Raw genomic sequence first — 19,936 nt, forward strand, 5'->3', positions numbered from 1 at the left:
CACTGGGACAGTCACAGTGGGTATTTCCTCCTGTCTGTTATAATGACAAATGTGAAAATATTGTCAGAAATACTTATGCAGCATCTTAATTTGAATTTGTGCACCCTGACTGCAGTCTGCCACGTTTCTCTGTTTAACAAATTGATTTTAAAGTGTGGTCAGTTAAAAACAGTTTTGCAATCCACAGGAGAGTTCATTAAGAGCCTTGTGCAATAAGGTATGCAGCCATTATTTGCCTTTTCTAAGTTACTGTGTCCCCTTACAATAACTTTACCAAATGAGCCACTTAAGAGTACATTTTAAGGATGTTTTCAGTTTAATTATCACTGTTGAAAGACATATCTCCATTAGCTTTGTGCATACATGGCAAAGAAAACTTAATGACTGACTGATCCATGTTTTATGTAAGTGCTTCTAGTATCAAGCTGCGTGAATTCAGGTTAGCTGTCCTTTTAGAAAGGCCAACAGGTGAAGTCCTTAAAACTTACTTAGGGATCCTGAGGCAGAACAGCTTCATTTCCACAAACTGGGGTTCCACTATGGGATGAGGAAGGGAGACTCCATAATTAGCAGCTTCCCAACTTGCAGACAGGCTTTTTCCCTTCTGCCTCCCACTCCTGCCCCTGCTCCTGGGCTGTGTTTCCTTTCCAGCCCCATCCAGGTTCTCCCCGTGCCCAGCAGCGCCGCGCTCCCCTGGCAGCACACATGAAAAGATGTATTTTCCTTGGAGGGCTGCATTGTCCTGCACTTGTGTGCATTTCAGTGCTGTTGTGTGGCTCTTCCCCACGTGAAAACAGAGCTCTTCTATCTCCGAGCACAAAGCCCAAACTGTTGTCAGGGGGAGGAATAGCTACAAACCAGTAAATCTTCTCCCTTCTCCTGGTTATTCTCCGTGCCATTCAAGCCCACTTAGCGAATGACCAATTAACTCCAGGCTCATGGCACATTCTGATGGGCCAGACTTCTCCTAGCTGGGATGACACAGCTGAATTTCCGAATACTTTCTGGTTGAATGCAGCATTTGGTTTCCTTTGCTCTTTAATTCATAGTTCCCCAACTGTTATTTCAGTTATTAAACAAACCGACATTTTGTTCCTTTTTTTCTCTCCATTTTCTCACCAGCAATATTGTAAAATATAGGGAAAATGTGTACCAAATTGAACTCCTTGTGCATCCAGTTTTTTATTATTGTGAGTAAAACTGTTTAAAGATATTTGTCCTTCAATAATTATTCTGCTAGCTGTACATGGCACATCACTGCATACGGAAATTTACAGGAAGCAGGAGTTTTACACATTAATTTTCTATGGTAAAAACATGCTGCAAAAGTAATAATTTGTAAAGTAACTCTAATCAGTGAGGAGAACGCAGTTTTAACTATGATACGGTATTCACTAAATCAAAACCCAATACAAACTGGGGGGGAGATTCCAAGAGTAAAAGTTAGATCTGAATTATTAGACCGTAATACAGAGTTGTAATGAACATCCCTACTGTATGTGGCTGCATTTTATATCTTGTCATGTGGAATTTAGAAGGACTAAAAGCAGTGACTCAATGACCAATAAAAATTTGCTTTTATACTGACAAGTCATAAGTTTGAAAGTAAATTGCATTAATAACTTTATTTTGATACCCCATTCTGGTGTCTGAATTGAACAAAAATTCTATTTTGCGTTAAGTGGCAGGTCTGCAAAGAAACTGCATTAACCCTGACTATCCATTGCTAGGATTAGGTACTGCATGGGCTTGTGTTCTGAGGTAAATGTATATACAAGGAGTGAGTTAAAACCCGAGTCCTAACAGGTGGGTTGTCAAACTTTGCAGCATCTTTTGTGATGCTTCTGTTCCCCTTCTCAGAAATTCTCTGTTTTCGCAGTGCTAGGTGGGAGTTTTGCCTGAGAAGGATCAGTGCACACAGGGCAGACCTGTCCCACCTGCTCCTGGTGGCACTTGCTGCTGTGCAGGGAGTCAATGACACGTTCCCATCGCTGAAGCCTTGTTAACTGGGGACATCCTGCAGTCTGTAAGGAGGAGAGAATCTGATCTGTCCCAGACAATGTGCAATATCTTCTGTAATGCTGGGCCATGTTTCTTACCCAGCAAAAAAGAGTGTTAAAATTAGAGATATTATTTTATCAATCACAAATTAGTTAAGCAGGAGGAACAGAATTATTCTAAATGCAGAGAAATATTTACCACTCGAATGTCTGAGGAAATCAGTAGTGATGAAAAGGAAATACCATAAAGGGAATGCAAAACAGCTTAGTTGGGCTCTGAAAAATAAGTGAGCAGTCTTTAAATTTGCCTCTTTAAACTTGTCCGAATGTTTTTCTGGAGTTTTTGGGCTCTGGCCTTTTTGGGGGGAAAGAATAATGTAAATGCCAAAAGGAGCTGGACAAAAAGTAAGCTTTGTATCCTATCTATGAGAATCAGACGATGTGTGTCATGCAAGTTATTACAGTCACAGTCTACAGTCTTCCCCTGATGGAAATCAGATTTGACAGCAGCACAATGCAGAGGTTTAACTGACAGCACACACAGCACATTTGCGAGTCATAACGCCACAGTTTAATGACTGACGCATGTGGGAAGCTAATTCGGATTTTTTTTCTTGAATGGGATAAATGAGCATCCAGTTAATACCAATCATGAATTCTAGCCATGTGACAAAATTGATGCTACATACCCTGTTCTTGTTTTGCATATTCTGCAAACTGAGCTGCAGGAAAAGAGCCAGTTTGTACACACATCCGGAGAGAAGGTTCATTCTGCTTTCTGACACATCCACCAATTGCAGCTGAATGCATCCAGCTTGCTGCTGTTGTGTTCACAAACTAATTACCCTTTCTCTGTTAAATAGCCTAAGAATTACAAATTGTATGCCTGTTTTGAGAAAAAGTACAGGTTGAACAAGCAGACGTAGTATAAATAAAATATTTATATAAAAATAGTCTCTTACAAAATATACTCTCTTATCCTATGGTTGATTTTTCCAAAAGATGGAATTTTGTCTGGATTTTCTTATTTTTAGACATATTCCAAACCGGATTTTATTAATGCTTCTTTCTTTAATCGAAGAAAAAAAAAAAACAACAACACAAAAACTGGTAAAGATTTGTAACCCCTACCACTCCACTTTTGTTCCAGACAACTAGCAGCAAACAGGAGGAAACAAACAAACAAAAACCCCAAAATACAGTGTGTTTGTGTATGTACATATATATAAAGATGCCAGCTTTTGTCCTCAAATATCCAGTACTGTAGAACACATCCTGCAAGTCCAACTAATAGAAATATCCTAGTCAAGAACAATATATACAGCTCCAGTTTTTCCTTGCTGATCCTACAAAATTATTCCACAAAGAAAGCCAGCTATCTACTTTAATTGCAGAATAGTTCCAAAAAAGGTTGGTAAAGTTCTTTTTTTTAATTAAATAAATTAATATTAGTTTTATCTGAATAAATTGTTAAATATTGCTATTATTATGCCCAAGTGTCCCAAATCCCTGTGCTAAAATCTGCAGCTCACACACACACACGAGAAAGGCAGATAAAGCAGTGTCTACAGAACCCTTCCACAGTTCATCTTGCTGCAGCAAGTGCTGAGAAGTGGAAAGAGGGGCAAGACCAGTAGAAGCTTTTCACCAGTGTAGAAGCCTAAATCTGTGCCATCCACACACTCCCTCGGGCAATCCACAGGGAGGCTCTGGCCATCCCATCCTGTGCAAAGCCCTTTTTTAGGGACTTCTCCCCGACCCCTCCCTGCTCCTTGCACACAGAAATGTTTGACCATCTCTTTCCCAAACCGAGAGTCAGTTGCCACACCCAGAGGTTTCTCCCTGGCTGGTGTCTCTCTGCAAGGCAGTCAACGCTTCTTCCTTTCGAGGTGCAGGCTCACCGAGATGATCCTTTTCTCTCTTTTGTGTGTCTGGTGGCCCGGGGTGGGGTTTGTTTGTTTTTGTTTCTTGGCTGACTTTATAAGAGTCTGAAATGTGTATCCACATAAGCAACGAAACGTGAGAAGAGAAGAGAGGGCTCCATTCATCAGCATTTCTTCGGGGAGAGCAGCTCTTCCCCACAGTTCCGTTCAGGTACACTGAGTGCATGTGCAAATGTATCCCAGGCTGGGAGGAGCCCGGGCAGGGGCTCACTTACAGGTGTACACCTCTGTCCTCTCGCTGCACGTGTTGCATTTCACGTAGCAGCACCAGTGGAACTTGCAGTTGCACTGCCACACCCGCGAGTACTGGTGGGTGTTGTAGCCGCGGCCGCAGCACATCAGGTCGCAGCCGTTGGACTGCTGAGCCGTCTTGTTGCACATCCTGCCCTGCGTGCCCACACTGCCCGTGACCGGGTCCTCCTCGCAGTAGTTGGGGGATTTCTCTATGTACACCAAGTCTGTATCCATGGGTTTGCGATAGGAAAGGGGCTTCTTGATTTTGAGGAAGGTGGGGCGCTTGTTGCGGCTGGCTCTGACGGGCTCCACCTGCACGGCCTCGTTGTACTTGTCCTTGAGGATGTAGCCCAGCTCCCGGAACTTGGGCAGGGTTGTCCAGCAGGTTTTAGTGGTGCAGGATCCCGAGACCCCGTGGCACTTGCACTCTAACTTCATGTTCTCTTCCAGGATCTGTGGTGGGAAGAACAAAGAAGGATGCGTTAATACCAGAGAGACTCTCCCCAGAACACCAGGGCTGTCTGATGGACACCGGGTGACACTCAGGGACAGGTTGTTTCTGCAGTGGGAGCTGCCACCAGACACAGGTCATGCTGTTGTCCCAGGTGGCAAATGCTCATCAGTATGATCCAGTTCTGCCTGCGCAGCTGATTCCCCTTCTGCACTGCGAGTTCAGCAGGGAGGATAACTCTGCCTAACCTCACAGCCAAGGGACCAAAGCTAAAATGGGACCCTCCTCAGCCACAGCTTTGCTCCAACATGATTGCCCAGTGCTTCATATTTGTCTGGTCTTGCAATGTTGGGCACAGGGCAGTGAAATTAGGAACTGGCAGAAAATCACACCTTTACATGAGATGCCCCTCGCAGAATGCTTGCAGAGGTCAACAAAAGGGGCCACAACTTTACTTTTGTAAACAAAGGTTCAAAAATGAACTGCGCCTCAGTCCTTGCACATGAAAATGACATAAGGTGGAGCAGGAGAGGAACAAACAGATAAGCTCTATCAGTGCCCATCCCCCTGTGGGTTTCACATTAATCAGCAGTGTAGAACAGATGATTATTTAGTCATACAGCCATCAGCAGTTCTAAATGTTACAACTTAATGCTCCAGTTTGGAAATCTAAGCATTACTTTTGATACACCAGAGTCAAGCACACTTCTGGAAGGTCTGAAGTAATTTGCCTCCTGTCACACGGAGCACACAAACCCACAGCCACTTTGCAAGAAAACTTGCAGGGATCTGTCTTAGAGCATAAAGGGTGAAGGTAAAGATGAGGAATCGGTTTCACATTTTGTCATCAATTCTTGTTAAAAAATTTCTACTGCTTTCATACTATAAAGCATCTCAAACACCTCAACATCACGGCTCTGTCCAGCCTGTCTTGTGTCCTCTCCCTTGCAGGGGTCTCTCATGCCTGAGTTGTCACTACTTTCCTTTCGAAGACAGTAAGCTTCATCTTCCCTTCCTTCAAATCCCTTGAAACTCTGTCCCTGTATCTTCCCCTGCTGTTTATCAGCCCAGTCTTTGCCAAATAAAACTGGAGACCAGCTTAGTCCCTGCTCTGTGTCCTGAGCCCACAGCTGACCCCGAGCAGCAGCGACATTGGGATCACGCAAGCAAACACACCTAATTCCAGCAATTAATTTACCACTGGCCTGTACTTGAAAGAGGCCATAATAATTTTGATGATGAAATTCTGCCTAACCTGGCAGAGAACAGCACTGGAAAGCCCAGCCAGAGGGATTATCAGGGTTCAGGGAGTGGCCACATAATTTTTCCCCTGAGAAAACCCAGCTGATCCATGCAGCTCCAAACCTGGGCAGCCGGGAAGGCTGGAGGGAGGTCAGTGATATGGAAGTTGGGAATAACCCTTTGTTACAGCCTCTCCCTTCGGTTCTGGGTGTTTGGAAACAGCAGACACTGTCACTGGCCATTTTCAGCAGAAAAATGCCTGCACTGAAGGAGCCAAGTCCAGCTGCAGGGCTGGACATGTGTGTGGGGACCTCGAGCCTAAAACCGCAGTGGGAGCTGGGGGTGGCAAGGAAAGAGCACTGATCTCTCGGAGAGGAAGGTGTCCCTGCCCATGGGATGGGCTTAGAACCAGATGAACTTTAAGACCTCTTGCTATGCAAATCATTCTGTGGTTCTATGAAATAGCTTTATTTTTATTTTAGTCTGTGAGCAGATTGTCAGCACACGTGGTCTGAAGACAGGATCACAGCCCTAGAAAGCACAGGTCCAAGCCTTTGACACAGGTGAACTCAGCACATGCTAGGCCACGTTTTGTGCTACTGGTTTTAAATCAGTTCCTCGTGCAAACTATCTAATGACTGCCCTAAAACTCAGATGTGAGAAACTTCCACATTCAGATCTACACCTTAACTTCTGCTCAAGCTTTGGCTTTATCTTGTTATCTTGAGTTTCTCTCTCAGCCACTGCATACTTCTTTTATTGCTCACTCATTCATAAGGCAGGACACTTCGAAGATAGATGAGGAGATGGAAAAGGAGTTATAGCACAGAAACCGGAAAAATAACATAAATTCCTTTAGCCTCATTTGTACCTTTTTAAAAGCTCTCTTTTTTTAAATTGAAACTAGCCAGGGATACATTTCTCAGCCCTAATTCAATCACTGCCCTTGTAGAAAGAGCTGGCCTTACATCCTGGTACGATGTTCAAACTTGCAACAAAATATTTCCAGCTCGCCTGCAGTGGGGATCCGCCAAATTGGCTGCAACATTAACACAAAACACATCATGTGTCATCTATCCAGGCAGGGGCTTTTTCCCGAAGTGTAGTTAAGTAGCCTAAATTGCCTTTTGGTTTATTTCATTACCATCCCATTTACAGCCAGCCCTCTCTGAGGGATGAGCGCTCCTGGGCGAGGAGCTGAGCCAGCGGGCTGGGCTGTGTCCAGTGTCCCGGGCTGGGCTCCTGCTCCGGCCACACCACGCCAAACACAGCCAGCCCTGCTCGGCAGGTCTCAGCTAAGCCTGGGCACGGGCACTCGGCACAGAAAGGTCTGGTTTTGCCTGAAGAGGAGTTTGAGCGATACCAGCCGAGCCCCAGTGCCAGGGGTCCTTCCCAGAGGTCCAAAAACACTTGGAGGGGGACGGGAAGGAGCAGAGGGATGAGAAAGTGCTACTTCATTGTTCTCTTTTCCATTTATTGTTTCTGTATTTTCCTAAGGTTTGCTGGCTACCTCTCCCTTTCCTTCTGCACTTGTCAGAGGTGCCAGGGGTTCCAGTCCTCCCTGCTGGAATCCCTCTGGCACATCTGCCTCATTTAGGTCCCTGCACTCCGCCGCTGAGCTTTCCCCTCCAGGTCTGCCCCCTCTGACCCAGCCTCTCCACCTGTGCCTCACAACCCCTTCTGTTGCTTCTGCTCTTGCACACAAATCCATCCTCCTCGCTGGGCTCTCAGGGCCGTCTTCTGCAAATGCAGCAAGCGACGAATTGACTCGAAAGCCTGCAGAAAATGGGCTACGTGGAACTGGAACCGTCTGTCCTCAGCAAAAGCAAGCCCTGCCACGGTGATTTGATAGCTTTAGTGTGCTCTGATAGCGGGTGCTTGGATTATTTGTTTCACACTGAAATATGTGCATGGTGGTATTTTAACACTATCGTATTATTCCAGTACCCTCTGATGAATCAGTGCCTGTCATATGGGATTCTCTGGGTAGGGACAGCAGGCCACAGTCTTTTCCTTGGTTTCCATGAGCCAAAAGCAGCACCCTTCCCTTTAAAACTTGGTCTGTGATAAAACCAGAAACCCTTCTTCACCTTTTATATCAGGATTTGTTTCTTTGAAGGGATTATCCAGCAGCTCATACTTTTTACACTAGATTAAAACTTTAGGTACGTTACAGACTGACTTTTCCTAAAATGTAAGAGCCTGGAGGGCACAAAATTTAAATCCCAGATCCCCTGTTTCTTACCAAATGACTATATCCAGCTCCATAAGCCATGGGAAGTAAATCTGTATGCACCAGTGAATGCTCTGAACTGGATTAAACGCAGACAAAGAGCTGGAGTTCTTTTAGCTTTGTCCACTTTTTCTTTGAGCTCCTACAGCAAACTGTCAGTACTTGTTTCTCCCTCTCTCTCCCTTTGCCATTTGCCTCTGGGAAATAGTTTGTGTGGGGAGAGCTCGGGCTGGCTCTCCCTGCTGATGTTATCTGCAGATGCAGCACCTTTGGGCACTGCCATTAGGAGCACAACAAGTTTTCTCTCCCCCTTTAGTTCTGCAGGGAATGTGTAGGGTTGGCCATGTGAGGGTGGCAGCTGCAGCCTGGGAGCTGCAGGGGCTGGCTCCAGCTCTGTGGTCCTGCTGTGGTCCTGGAGCTGCCTCAGCCAGGGGTCCTGGGGGGTCCCACCCTGCTGTGGGGGCACATGGAGAGCTGGTTCTGTGCCTGGCGTGCTCAGAAACACTGCTCACACCCAGGCAGGCTTTTCTCAGCTCAGGGTCTGCCCCTGAGTTGCTCAGTGCTATGTCCTGGGTTCCCAGCACCCAAACCAGCTGAGTTCCCAAAGGACCCCACATTTCCATGCCCGTGGGGTCAGGGACTGCCCAGCCCTGGCTCAGCCACCAGAGCTCTGCAGCCCTCGATGCCAAAGCTGTGCTGAAGGACCTACACTGAAATCTGGAAATCATCCCACCCCCAACAGGATTCCCACGGAAATGGGATCAACGCACGGCCAGCCCCACAGGGCCTGGGGCCAGGGACCCTCCACTGCTGCAGCCAAAATAACCCCGGCCCCAGCCTGCATGTGCAGCCCAGGTAATTAGTGAGACACAGACTCTGACTCCTGTCCCAGCAGGGCCATGATCTTGCCTAATTTTGCCTGACATCAGATCACCTGGGTCAGGAAATGCCTGTCTCCCGCAAATGTCTGCACACACACCTTCACTAAAGGTCAAGGAGAGCACAACTATTGGCAAAACGAGTGAGATTTTCACCACAGAAGAACAAGGCAGGGTTTGGAGAGAGGCCACAATGTTCCTCTGGGCTGGGGAGAGCCATGGACAGGTGGCCCTTTCAGCTGGTGGAAGGTGAGGATTTGTGATTTTTATTATTACAGAGGAAATGGCAGCTCCTTAAATAAGACAAAGCTCTTCAAACTTCGGGAATAATGTTGAGATGCATTTGTCTTTCTATTGAAAAGGATTCATTGAATGAAAATAATGTTTTAAGCTACTAGAATAAAGCCACGTCTTATTTAGTCTTTCCACAAAGTAACTTGAGAACCAAGTCATGTGTAGAGCAACTGGCAGAGAGGTGTAGAGTGAGACCAGAAATGGAAAAGGGCACTGGGTGGATGTGTAGCACTGACTGGACAGACAGCAAAAGGAGTATGTCTCTTCAAGTTACTAGGAAATATCTCTGCCACCTGTTTTATCCAAGTTTGAGATCAATCTCAAAAGGATGCTACTGCTTAGGTAACTTGCAGGACTGTTCCAGCACCAAAGCTCTGAAGTGTGAGGGAAGTACAAGCAATACTTGGTGCTTTTTGATTGGAAAAAAAAGAACAGGAGACAGCACAAAAAAGGAAACCCTACTGCCAGAGACAAATCCTATGGAATCTTTAAGAAATGTAAAAAACTGCATAAAAACCACCCAAATGCAAGTTTAAAATTAGCAGAGGCGTACTTAAGCAGAAAGGATGGAAAATATTCCCATCAGTGGATGGCCACCATCTATACACACAGAGCTGCTGTTGAGTGTGCTCTGTAGAGCACATTTTGCACTGATACCCTCTGGCAAACTGACTGGGATGAGCTTGGAAACGATTGTGTCCCACACTGAGTGACTCATCCAGACAGGCTTTGATACCTCGCTTGAACATCTCGTGAAGATCTTATTAAGCACAGCCAAAAGAATTTTTTTCCTCATGTTTTTGATAAGCAAATCTGTTCAAAAGAACATCTGAAGTCAGTATCAAACAACTTTGCTCCTGAGCACCATGAGCTGTGACTGCCCCAGAAATCCTGCTACCCCAGGCAGGCTGAACCATTTTTCTTGTTACAGGAATTTTTGTGTTTTAAATAAAAAAACGAGTGGGGAATCACCACAGCACGTGACCTACATCAATCAAACCACCTTTGCACTTTCCTTGGAAAAAGGAAAGGTGTCTCAGGAAAATCAGGCAACATGCTGCTCTAAGGACTGGTTATGAAGAGAGCCAGGAGCATTCTGATAAATGCCACCCTGCTGCAAACACCACAGCTGGGTGGGATTTCCCGGCACCAGCATCTACCTTCATGAAGGGATATCCCGTTTTAAAGAGCAGAAAAACTTCTTCCAGATTTGAAGGCATGATACCCTCAAAAATGAAGACTTCAGAAATTTTATACTCTCATAAGTTCAACCTTTTGTGTCCTATTTGTGACTTTTCTCCATGCCACCCAGAGCAGGAGGTTCCTTTCATTTCTTATATGCCCTTACACAGAGTTTCATATTTATTTTTGTACTTTCTGCCTGGAACATTAGCTGCCCTTTACTCCACCATAATGAAAAATTGATCATATGCAGCAATTATTTTGGAAATGCAGCTTCTGTTTCCACAGTATGTCAAACAAGTAAAGAACAAGTGTTAGTTAGACTTTTTGCATGCTCCCAGTGCTCACGCCCTGCTGCCAGCACGTGCAAACAGAGCGAGATGTTCTCCTCTTTCCCTGGGCAAGTTGTGTTGTTTAAATCACAGAGCTGGTGCCCTTCAGTCACTAACAGTGAGCAGAATAGCAAATGAGCAAGAGCAAGGCCAGTAAAAGCAGAGAGGAATGCAGCAAAAAATATTTTCTCCTGCATATTTTTCTTATACTTCTGATAACCTCCATGACTTGCTGTACACTAAATCAATTTATCACCACTTCGGGGTCCAGAAAATAAATTTCACAGAATGCTTTTATAGCTGTTATTTTTGAAGAATAGCTGAACTTGGGACAAAAAGGACATAACTGGTTTCAAAAGGTGAGATTTAATGAGATGGATTCTCACATGACCTAATTAATGCTCTCCTCAAACCGTAAGTCCTGGCCCTTGCCTTTTTTCATCTGTAGGAACTGCTCTGTGAAATGAAACAAGGTGTCGTAATACCTCAGAGCCACAGAAACATTTAGGGGGGAAAAGCCCTCCCAGACCATTGAGTCCAAGCTGGGCCCAATCCCCACCTTGTCACCAGCCCAGAGCACTGAGTGCCACCTCCAGGGTGTCCTCGGACACCTCCAGGGACAGGGACCCCAAATCTCCCTGGGCAGCTCCTGCCAATGTTTAACAACCTCTTCCACAAAGAAATTATTCCCGACAATTCGAGTTCTTCCTCATCTTTCTGTCACTGAGGGTTCCTCCCAGGAGAACACGTTATCTGCCACCGTAGCTGCTCCTGGGATAATCTACCCAAACACTCTTGGTTTCCCAAAAGTAACTGTGCAAGTGGGTTCCATGAATGTGGCTCGGGCTCTGAGCTTGCCCAGTGCTCAGCAGTTCTCTCTGAGTGCTCTGCTGCTCTAATCAAGCTTTATGAAAGTCAAATGAGGCTCTGAAGTTTTTATTTATCTCCATCAGGATCCTGCCTGCAGAGACAGTGGGCATGATGTGGCTGCCCCTGATGTTGACAGCTCACCATCTGTAGGTGTTGGAGAGGAGTGACACCCCTGAAATCCCCTCTGCCCTGTGGGGTCAGGCCCTCCTGCCCAGGTCTCCCCAGGTGCTCTCTCCTCTCCTCCCTCACCCTCTCCCCTTCCCACCGTATCTGATAACAGCTGCAGGACCCTGGTACCCCTCGCCTTCTCACCTCTCTCCTGAACACATTCCCGTTCTCCCCAGACAGAAGGGACCTGCCCTCTCATCTCTCTTTGGTCATCAAAACTCAAATCAAAGCCATGAACTCCCGAGCTGCAGCCGCAGCCTCAGGCTGAGTTTCCCGTGGCTGTGACAGAGCTTTCTGAGTCACGTCCAGTGCAAAACCTCCTCACCCACCCCCTGAAAGGAAGTCCTGCTAGTGAAGCTTTTCTCAACTACAAACATCCAAACTGAGGCTTAGGTAAGTTTTACACCAGGAAAGAGACTGAGAGCAACATTTCCCCACTCTCTGCTGGAAGAGGCTGGGAAATGGGGGGTCCTGGTGGGGCACTTTGAGCTTCCTCAGCTGCTGATGGCAAGGGCTCACTGCTTGAAAGGTGGCTTGGCAGCTTATTGAGGGGTCACTGCTGTGATGGCTTCTGGGCACAGCTGCCTACAACACCACTTGCCTTTTGGTTCTGTGGGGTTTTCTATTTAAAAGCAAGGCAAATATTTTAACAGGGAAAAATGGAAATAATTTGAAAACATAACTGTCAATGGGTTTGATAAACTACTTGTTTTTGAAAAATAACTCTTGTGAGACACATTATCACCTAGATTAGACTGGATCAATGCAGTGCCAAGTAAGTGTCATCATGTAGGAAGTTTAAAGGTCTGTCATAAAAAGGAACTTGGAAAAAATAGTTCTGAAAAAATCTGGTTTCTTTTAATGTGCTTTCACTTGTTACTATTAGAATATAGCTGAATTGTCTGAAAGACATTCAACATGTGATTTTATATTCTATATTTAAATGAAAATGTGATTTCCTAGCCCGTTACTGAAATGGGATTGTGAGATTAAGGGAAAATTTGTCTAGGATTGTTATTTGCTGCTGTCCAAGCAAAACTGACACTGTGGACATGATGGATTTTAGCTTGTGAAATACTGAACAGTCATGTTGTCTGGCCTACCTGGGCACTTTGTAGGATGAAGCTGCAATGGGCTGGGAATGGGGGAGGTGGTACAGAATTACAGATAGAGTTGTTGGTTATATTATCTAGCTTACCTCCCTATCACTGCATAAGTTTTCCACAGTACATTTCTTCCTTTCCAAAAAGATACTGGATAAAATGTTCATGCCAGAAGTGAATAAAAGATGATGATTGAGGAGTTTTGGAAATGAAGAAACAGCCTGGTGTTCACTGACACTAAGACAGTTCAGAAAGAAAATGAGACAGCAATTTTTCTGCCTTTTGACACGCTACCCACGTAACATTTCTTCTTAGGCCATAGCTACCTTCCTTACATTCTGGTCACCAATTAAAAATCACTCCAAGGTACTGATACTTCCAATCAGGACTCTCTAACATAGTGATCTGTGTGGCATTTTGCTACATATTAAAAATGTCATGATTGTCCATTGTTAAAAACATCCTTTTCCTTAATCCCTGCTTCACCCTACAAGCTCATCCCTGCAGTCAATGCATGGATCAGAACAGTGAAGTCAATGAAATCCAAACTGAACAATGTCTGCTGACCTTGACGTCTTCAAAGTCAACACAATCCTTCCAGCATCCTCTGTCCAGAGTGTCTGGTTTAAGTTCTGATCTTGGGAGAGTGATCTTCATCCATTCTCTGGGCATCTGAATGAAGATGTCACTAGGAAGGTAATGGTGCTAACAGTTTGCATTTTAGCGTGATGTTTCTGAAGAAACAGGAAACACTCCCAATAAGAGGAACTTGATTTGATTATGCTCCTCAGTTTGGGAACACAATGAGTTAAATCTTGGGGTTATTCAGACAAGGACGTCACTGCTGCCCCTCACTTTGGAATTTGTCATGGAGCCTGAGTCATTCTTCACACAAAAAAGATGCAGGGAAAACAAGAAATGACGCAACTGGAATTTGTCCTCGTCACAGCAGATGCACACGGAGAGGAATGACCCAGGCCTGACTCATTCCCACTGAGCTTCACCTTCCATGGGACTCTCCCCACTGGAGGGGAAGCTCTCCTGTGAGGTGGTGCTGGCAGTGAGGAACTGTGTATAAAGAGCTGGGAGCCACCAGGTAGAGCATTTTGACAAATGCTTCAGCTGTCGAGAGAAGTTTCCAAAGAGTGATGGAAACCAAGAGAGCAGCCTCGCTGGTTCCAGACAACCAATCAGGAAACACCTCTCGTGCTAAACTAATAAAGCCAGGTACTGGCAGGAGCATGAGCTGCAGAATATTATCACTTCATATTGCTTCCAAACATTTCCAACCAATAGCCACACACAGTTAATTATAGTTCATTTAGTTGCATACCAAACTGTGAGAGTTAACCCTTAGGTACCCAGCAGATAATACTGCACAGGACATTATTCATCATGCTGAAAAATATCTATAGATTTTAGTTCTCCAAGACAATAGTTTTAGTTGAAAAGGGATGTTTTTCAATTCTATCCACCTTTTTAGGTAATGTCAAAGTAATTCTACGTCAATTTTCCAGTACTGCCTCTATAAAAACACAATGTCTCTTAGCTCAGCTTCTTGATTGACTCCTTTGGTCTAGAAAGAAGCAGGAGGTATGCTCATATTTGGTACAGAGAGACACTTAAACTTCAGTCCTGACACTGGTCCCAACTCAGTAAATGACACTGGGGATGCACCCACGGCCTGCTTTGCCCACCTGCCATTTACTGAGCTGGGAAGAGCACCTGAGCTACCTCACACCCACTCCCATTCCCTTCCCACTCCCAGCCCCTCTGTTTCCCAGGGAAAACATGACCTGGGCTGTGGCAGGGGCTCCAAGCCCATTGCCAAGGGTGGTTGTACCCTGGGTGGGATCTCACCAGGCTGGCACATCAAGCAACAGCTGCTCAGGGAAGTGAGAGCCATTCTTGCCAGTTTAAGAGAAATTTCTCATTGCTCTCCAGTTAATCACTGTGCCACTATGTCAGTTTTGTAAGGCAGAAGCTGGATCACGATGACAGAGTGTGTATTGTGAACAGACTTCCACACATTTTGTGTTTACAATTCAAAATATTCACGTTATCATAAAGTAACATGATTTTGGTGTTAATTGCAATATTCTTGTGAGAATAGTTATTCCACGAAGATGACTTTCCAATTAAGTTTAATACAAAAGTGTTTTCCCCCTCCAGTTCCAGTGAGACAATAGATCCACACTTCCATGTTTTCAAATAGCTCCCACTTATCAGAGATAAGATCCTACCAGCAGAGCCTCTCTCTGTAGCCCCACAGCTGCCAAGAGCAGCACACCCAGACCCAGGCCAAGAATTTTAACAAGGATCTTCTGGCCTGTTCTCAATGAAAATTTGCTTCTATGCAGAAGAAAGTGGAATTTCCTAAATTTATGTGTAATGCCCAGTGCAGTCTAAGCACAGGGTGCCCAGAGCAGCTGTGGCTGCCCCATCCCTGGAAGTGTCCAAGACCAGGCTGAACGGGGCTTGGAGCAACCTGGGATAGTGGAAGGTGTCCCTGCCCCTGGCAGGGTGGGACTGGGTGGGCTTTAAGGTCCTTTCCAACCCCAACCATCCTGTGATTCTGTGATTCTGTCATTTTAAGCAGTAGTTGAATAGTTTTTGTCTTACAAAGCAATCATGTGCTCACAGAGTTCGCTCTTGGCGTTTACTGTGTGGATGGATGTGGTTCCCCTGGGTCAGCTCACCCTCTCACCACACAGGGCTGTTGCTTTTCCTGAGCAGATCTCCCTGCTCACCACTTGTACACGAGCTCAGCAGCAGCAGCCAGCAATGCCGTTGACAGTTCCTCTTTATAAGCCATGCACAAGTGAGTCTTCATTTTGAGATGGGTGTTTGTAACAAAGGGTTAAACAATTGCTCCAGGTCTTCAGTTCAGAAGGGCATAGGATGCCAGTAACAGAGCTAAACACCAGTTTCACCAGTACATGAACCCATCAGTGAAAGAAACTACACGTCTGTGGTGCACCTTTAGTGTATTAATCTGATATCAATTTTATAAATCTATCATGAAGGGGTACCTTAATATAAAGCAAAAGTCCGTTGGATCAAATTAAACATATGTCTTAATGCTAAGGTATTCCTTAGCATAGCTGTTTAAATCTACAATTTTCTAGAAAATATTTTAGACTTTGACTACACCTTTCAGTCTAAATTTGCTCTAAGTATGACAAGGCAGACACCTCAGGCTGATTCCCTGGGAAAGCAAAGCCTAAGCACTCACTTGGTGTCTGGCTCCCTTCTGCCTTCTCATTTCCCACTGGAAATTTCAAAGTAACTTCAGCTAAATATGACAAAGTGTAGACATTTTGAAGAAACTTCTGTGAAGACTTAATCCAAGTTTTTGTGGACACATTCTCTTGACTGCTTATTGAACTTCTTTATTGACAGGCTATTGTGCCCTCTCAATAGTTACTTGTTCAACAGCTGCAGGATTTATACCCCCAGAGATAGCAGCATGTGCTGTGGCCCAGTTAACGTCTCCTGTGGGAGCAGCTCTGTCAGAGGGTGCGTGGTTCCCCCCCAGTTGTGGGTGGCCCCGTATTTGGCACAAGGTCTGGAATGCTTTGGGCAAGGCTCATTCCCCCAGTGCACTCTCACAGGAACCTGGATGGAGCACCAGGGTGGATGCTGGCTCAGAGCTGGGTTAGAATCCACGCCATGACCTTCCTGCTGCTTGGCCCAGGGACACCCTTTAGGTGCAGCTCACTGTCAGTACCAGAAGGCTCAGGCTGATTTCAATAACAAGCACTAATTCAAGTTAATCCCAGCGTTTTCTGGCACTAACTGGGCATGAGAGCCAAGCATCCTCCCCGCAGTTCCCTGAAACCTTTCTATCCTTTCATAGCTCAGTTCTGCATCCTGCAGTACCAACAGACTTTGTCTGCATCCTTGGACTAAAAGGTTGTTCTTCGTTCATTGATTTTTTAATTGTTTACTTCAAAATACCTGGAAACTCCTTCCATTAAAGCAAAAGTCTGTTCCATTTGTACAGCATGTGCCAGCAATTATTGCTCTTGGTGAGCATTCAGGGCTTCATGATTTCAGAGTTCTCTGCCACCATGTGTTAATGACGAGGTTTGAACCAAGCCTTGGTTTACCTTTCAGTTTTACCAAAACCTGTGCTGAGTTACAGGCTGAGCTCAGGTAACTGAGTTCATGTTCCTGACTCATCATTGCAAGGCTCTTGGAAACGTTCCTGGAGATACTTTCAGCTCAGGCTCGAGAGGTCTGGGCTGTAACTGCAGAGGATTCCAGTTTCTGCCCCTGCTGACACAGCATGGAACACAGACCCAGCCCCACATCCGAGACTTGGGTTTAATTTGCCAGAGGTGCAATGAATGAGGCTGCACGGTGTGAGATCTCCACCAGAATTTGGTGCACACTTCATGCATCAACACGGCCTCTTTCTGCATTAAAAGTGCTCTCAGTGAACTGGCCTAGCCATTAGTTTCCTGCTGACTTGCCCAATACCAGTCTTCTTTGAGTTTTGCTGAAGTGTGGGTATGGAAGATCCCAATAATAGGCAAGGAAATCAGTCTTGGGTTTGGAAACCTAAATTTGTAGTGTGACAAATGTCATCTGGAAGAAGCAGAACAGTGCTCAACAACTGTTTCTGAAAATTTTTCAACAACTTAGGCCAAAATTTAGGTATGAAGCCCAAAAATCTTGGATTCTTATTAAATTTCTCAACAAAACATCAAAGAGCACAGGTTAATAAAAACAATACAAAGCGAGACAGCCAAGCTCATAGGTCACAGTAAAGGTTAACAGGTGCTGCTTTCTTTCTTGCAACTTTTCATAAAGTCACAGAATGGTTGGAAGGGACCTTAAAGCTCATCTTGTTCCAATCCCTCAGGTTTTTTGGTCCATGACTGGGATAAGTTTTCCAACACCCAAACACAGCAGGAATCTGCTGGGGGGTGATTGTGCTCCATGAAAGCTGCATTTGCTTCAAATCAGTAAGGTTTATTTTGTTCTCTAACAGGAGAGACACCAAAGCTCTACCAAGGCTCCAAAGGTGCTGAAAACCCTGGGAGAACTGAACAATCTGCACAGCTCTGATTTTTGTCTCGCTGATGCTCCCCTCTGAGCACTGAATGACAAGTGTGTACCCATGGGAAGCGCTGCTAACTGTCCGAGAGAAAGGCCAAATTAAATCAGGAATTGTCCGGAAACCTGTGACCCAGCCAGGGGCTTTGCTGAGCAAATTAATCATCAGAGCAAGCATCTGATTACTGCAGTTGTAAGAGGTGCACGATATTAAATTTGGAATTTGAGATCTTTGTTATTTATGAAGAGAGCCTGGCCCTCAGTCCCTGCTCTCCCTGTCAGCAGCATGACAGACTGTCAGCTCCAGTAATCACATACATGAAATGCATGTTTTGCTCAGAATGCCAGAATCCTCTAAAACTGCAACTGCAGGTAAGTGATAGCATTTATCATCCCCTAATCTCCAGCATAAATCAGGAATTCAGTTTTCAACCACATGAGATATAGGAGGGAGTTGAAAGCCAAAATACAAGTAGGACCATGTATCACCATTTCTGATTAGCTGAAAGTGGAGGACAAGTGGAATGAAAATTCATTCTTGTGGATTACAGTTCTTGTGGAGTCCAATTCCCTCTCATAATTTAGACCAACATTAATGCTCCCTTTATCTTTACCCTGGGCTGTTGAGAAGATGCAGAACTTGTCTGTCAAGCTTGGACTTGCTTTAAGACTATTATCTAAAAAAGTAGGAAGGCCATAAATAGTGCTTTGATCCTTTCAAACACAAACAAAATGCTGTAAGGGTGCAAGGGATGTGTATTTCTTTTCACACCTCGGAAACTGCCCAGCAGAGCCTTGGGATGGAGTTGGATGGGATTTTTGGAAGCATTCAGCCGTGCCCTGTGGTCCCACCAGCCTCAGTGGGAGCTTTCCCATTCAGTGAACTGGATTTACTCCAAACTCAGTGCTTGGCCTTTCTGGGAATCCTGCTGCCCCCAGCCAGCGCGTGGTGATGAAGGTGCCAGGAAAGACTTTGTGGCATTTAAGGCTCCTTTTCTAATGGCACTGAAGTACAGCTGGGGTGCCAGGCCTTGGGGCTGGAGTGCCTGGAGAGAAGGCAGGGGCTCAGCACTGGGCTTGCCTTGGATAAAGGTAACTGGATCTGCAGTGGTGATTGCCCACTACGCAAGAAGAGGAGAACGTTCAGGAAAGTCTCATGGCAGCAATGTCCCCCCGAGGTCAGAGAAGCAGCAAGTAAAGAGTGACACAAGTGAGGGCTTTCCAGGACAGCTTGGGAGAGCCCCTGAGCTCTGTGCTTTGTGTGTCTCTTCAGCATTGCTGCAGTTTTTTACAGGGTGAAGCATTAAACACCTCAGTCTATTATGATCCCTGCATGATCCATTTCAGAAGCGCCTCCTGGGTGCTCACAGCTTTGCTTGCTGTTTGCAGCAGCCCTGTCAGGCATGTCCTGCACATCCCCTGAGAGCCTCAGAGCTGAAGGGGAAATCTGAAATGCTCCTGATTCAGAGGATGGGGAGACATTGCAAAGTTAGTGCCCCTACATGTTCCTCCGGAGAGAAATGCTGAATAAAAATCCACCTTGATGTGCTCTTGAATTGCAAAAGCCTTCTAATGCAGCCTGTGCCCATGATTTATAACAATGACTCATAATATTGCATTATACTTAATATGATGTAACGCTGATGCAAGATGCCATTCGTGGAATTTCAATGTCACAGAGAAAAAGAGAGGAGAGAGCAGTCTGGTCATGTACCTTGCCATGCTGTCAGAATGAAATGTTTACAGCCAAAATGTGTAGAGCCTTTAAGTATCTACTTTGCTATTTTTTAGCAGGATAACCTGGAAAATAACATTTTTTATTTCCTGGAGCATAAATATCTCTCAGACATACATTATTGTGTTACTGGCAGTAATTTAATCAACTTTATATTTGAGAAGACAAATTTGCTAACAGACAATTCAGTCTTGCAATTATACCCCC

The 19,936-nt window shown here is 45.2% G+C and overlaps 1 protein-coding gene across 1 annotated transcript in view; it reads right to left on the reverse strand.

Annotated features, from left to right (window-relative positions):
* Positions 1-405: 405 nt before the first annotated feature.
* The window catches only part of WNT7A (Wnt family member 7A), a 35,363-nt gene continuing 15,832 nt past the window's right edge, over positions 406-19,936 (reverse strand). The window contains exon 4 of the mRNA XM_048316012.1: positions 406-4,630. Coding sequence (XP_048171969.1) covers positions 4,151-4,630 — 480 coding nt within the window. The 3' untranslated portion in view covers positions 406-4,150. The remainder of the gene's footprint in view (positions 4,631-19,936) is intronic.

This window comes from Corvus hawaiiensis, chromosome 11 (genome assembly GCF_020740725.1).
Source record: "Corvus hawaiiensis isolate bCorHaw1 chromosome 11, bCorHaw1.pri.cur, whole genome shotgun sequence".
NCBI lineage: Eukaryota > Metazoa > Chordata > Aves > Passeriformes > Corvidae > Corvus > Corvus hawaiiensis.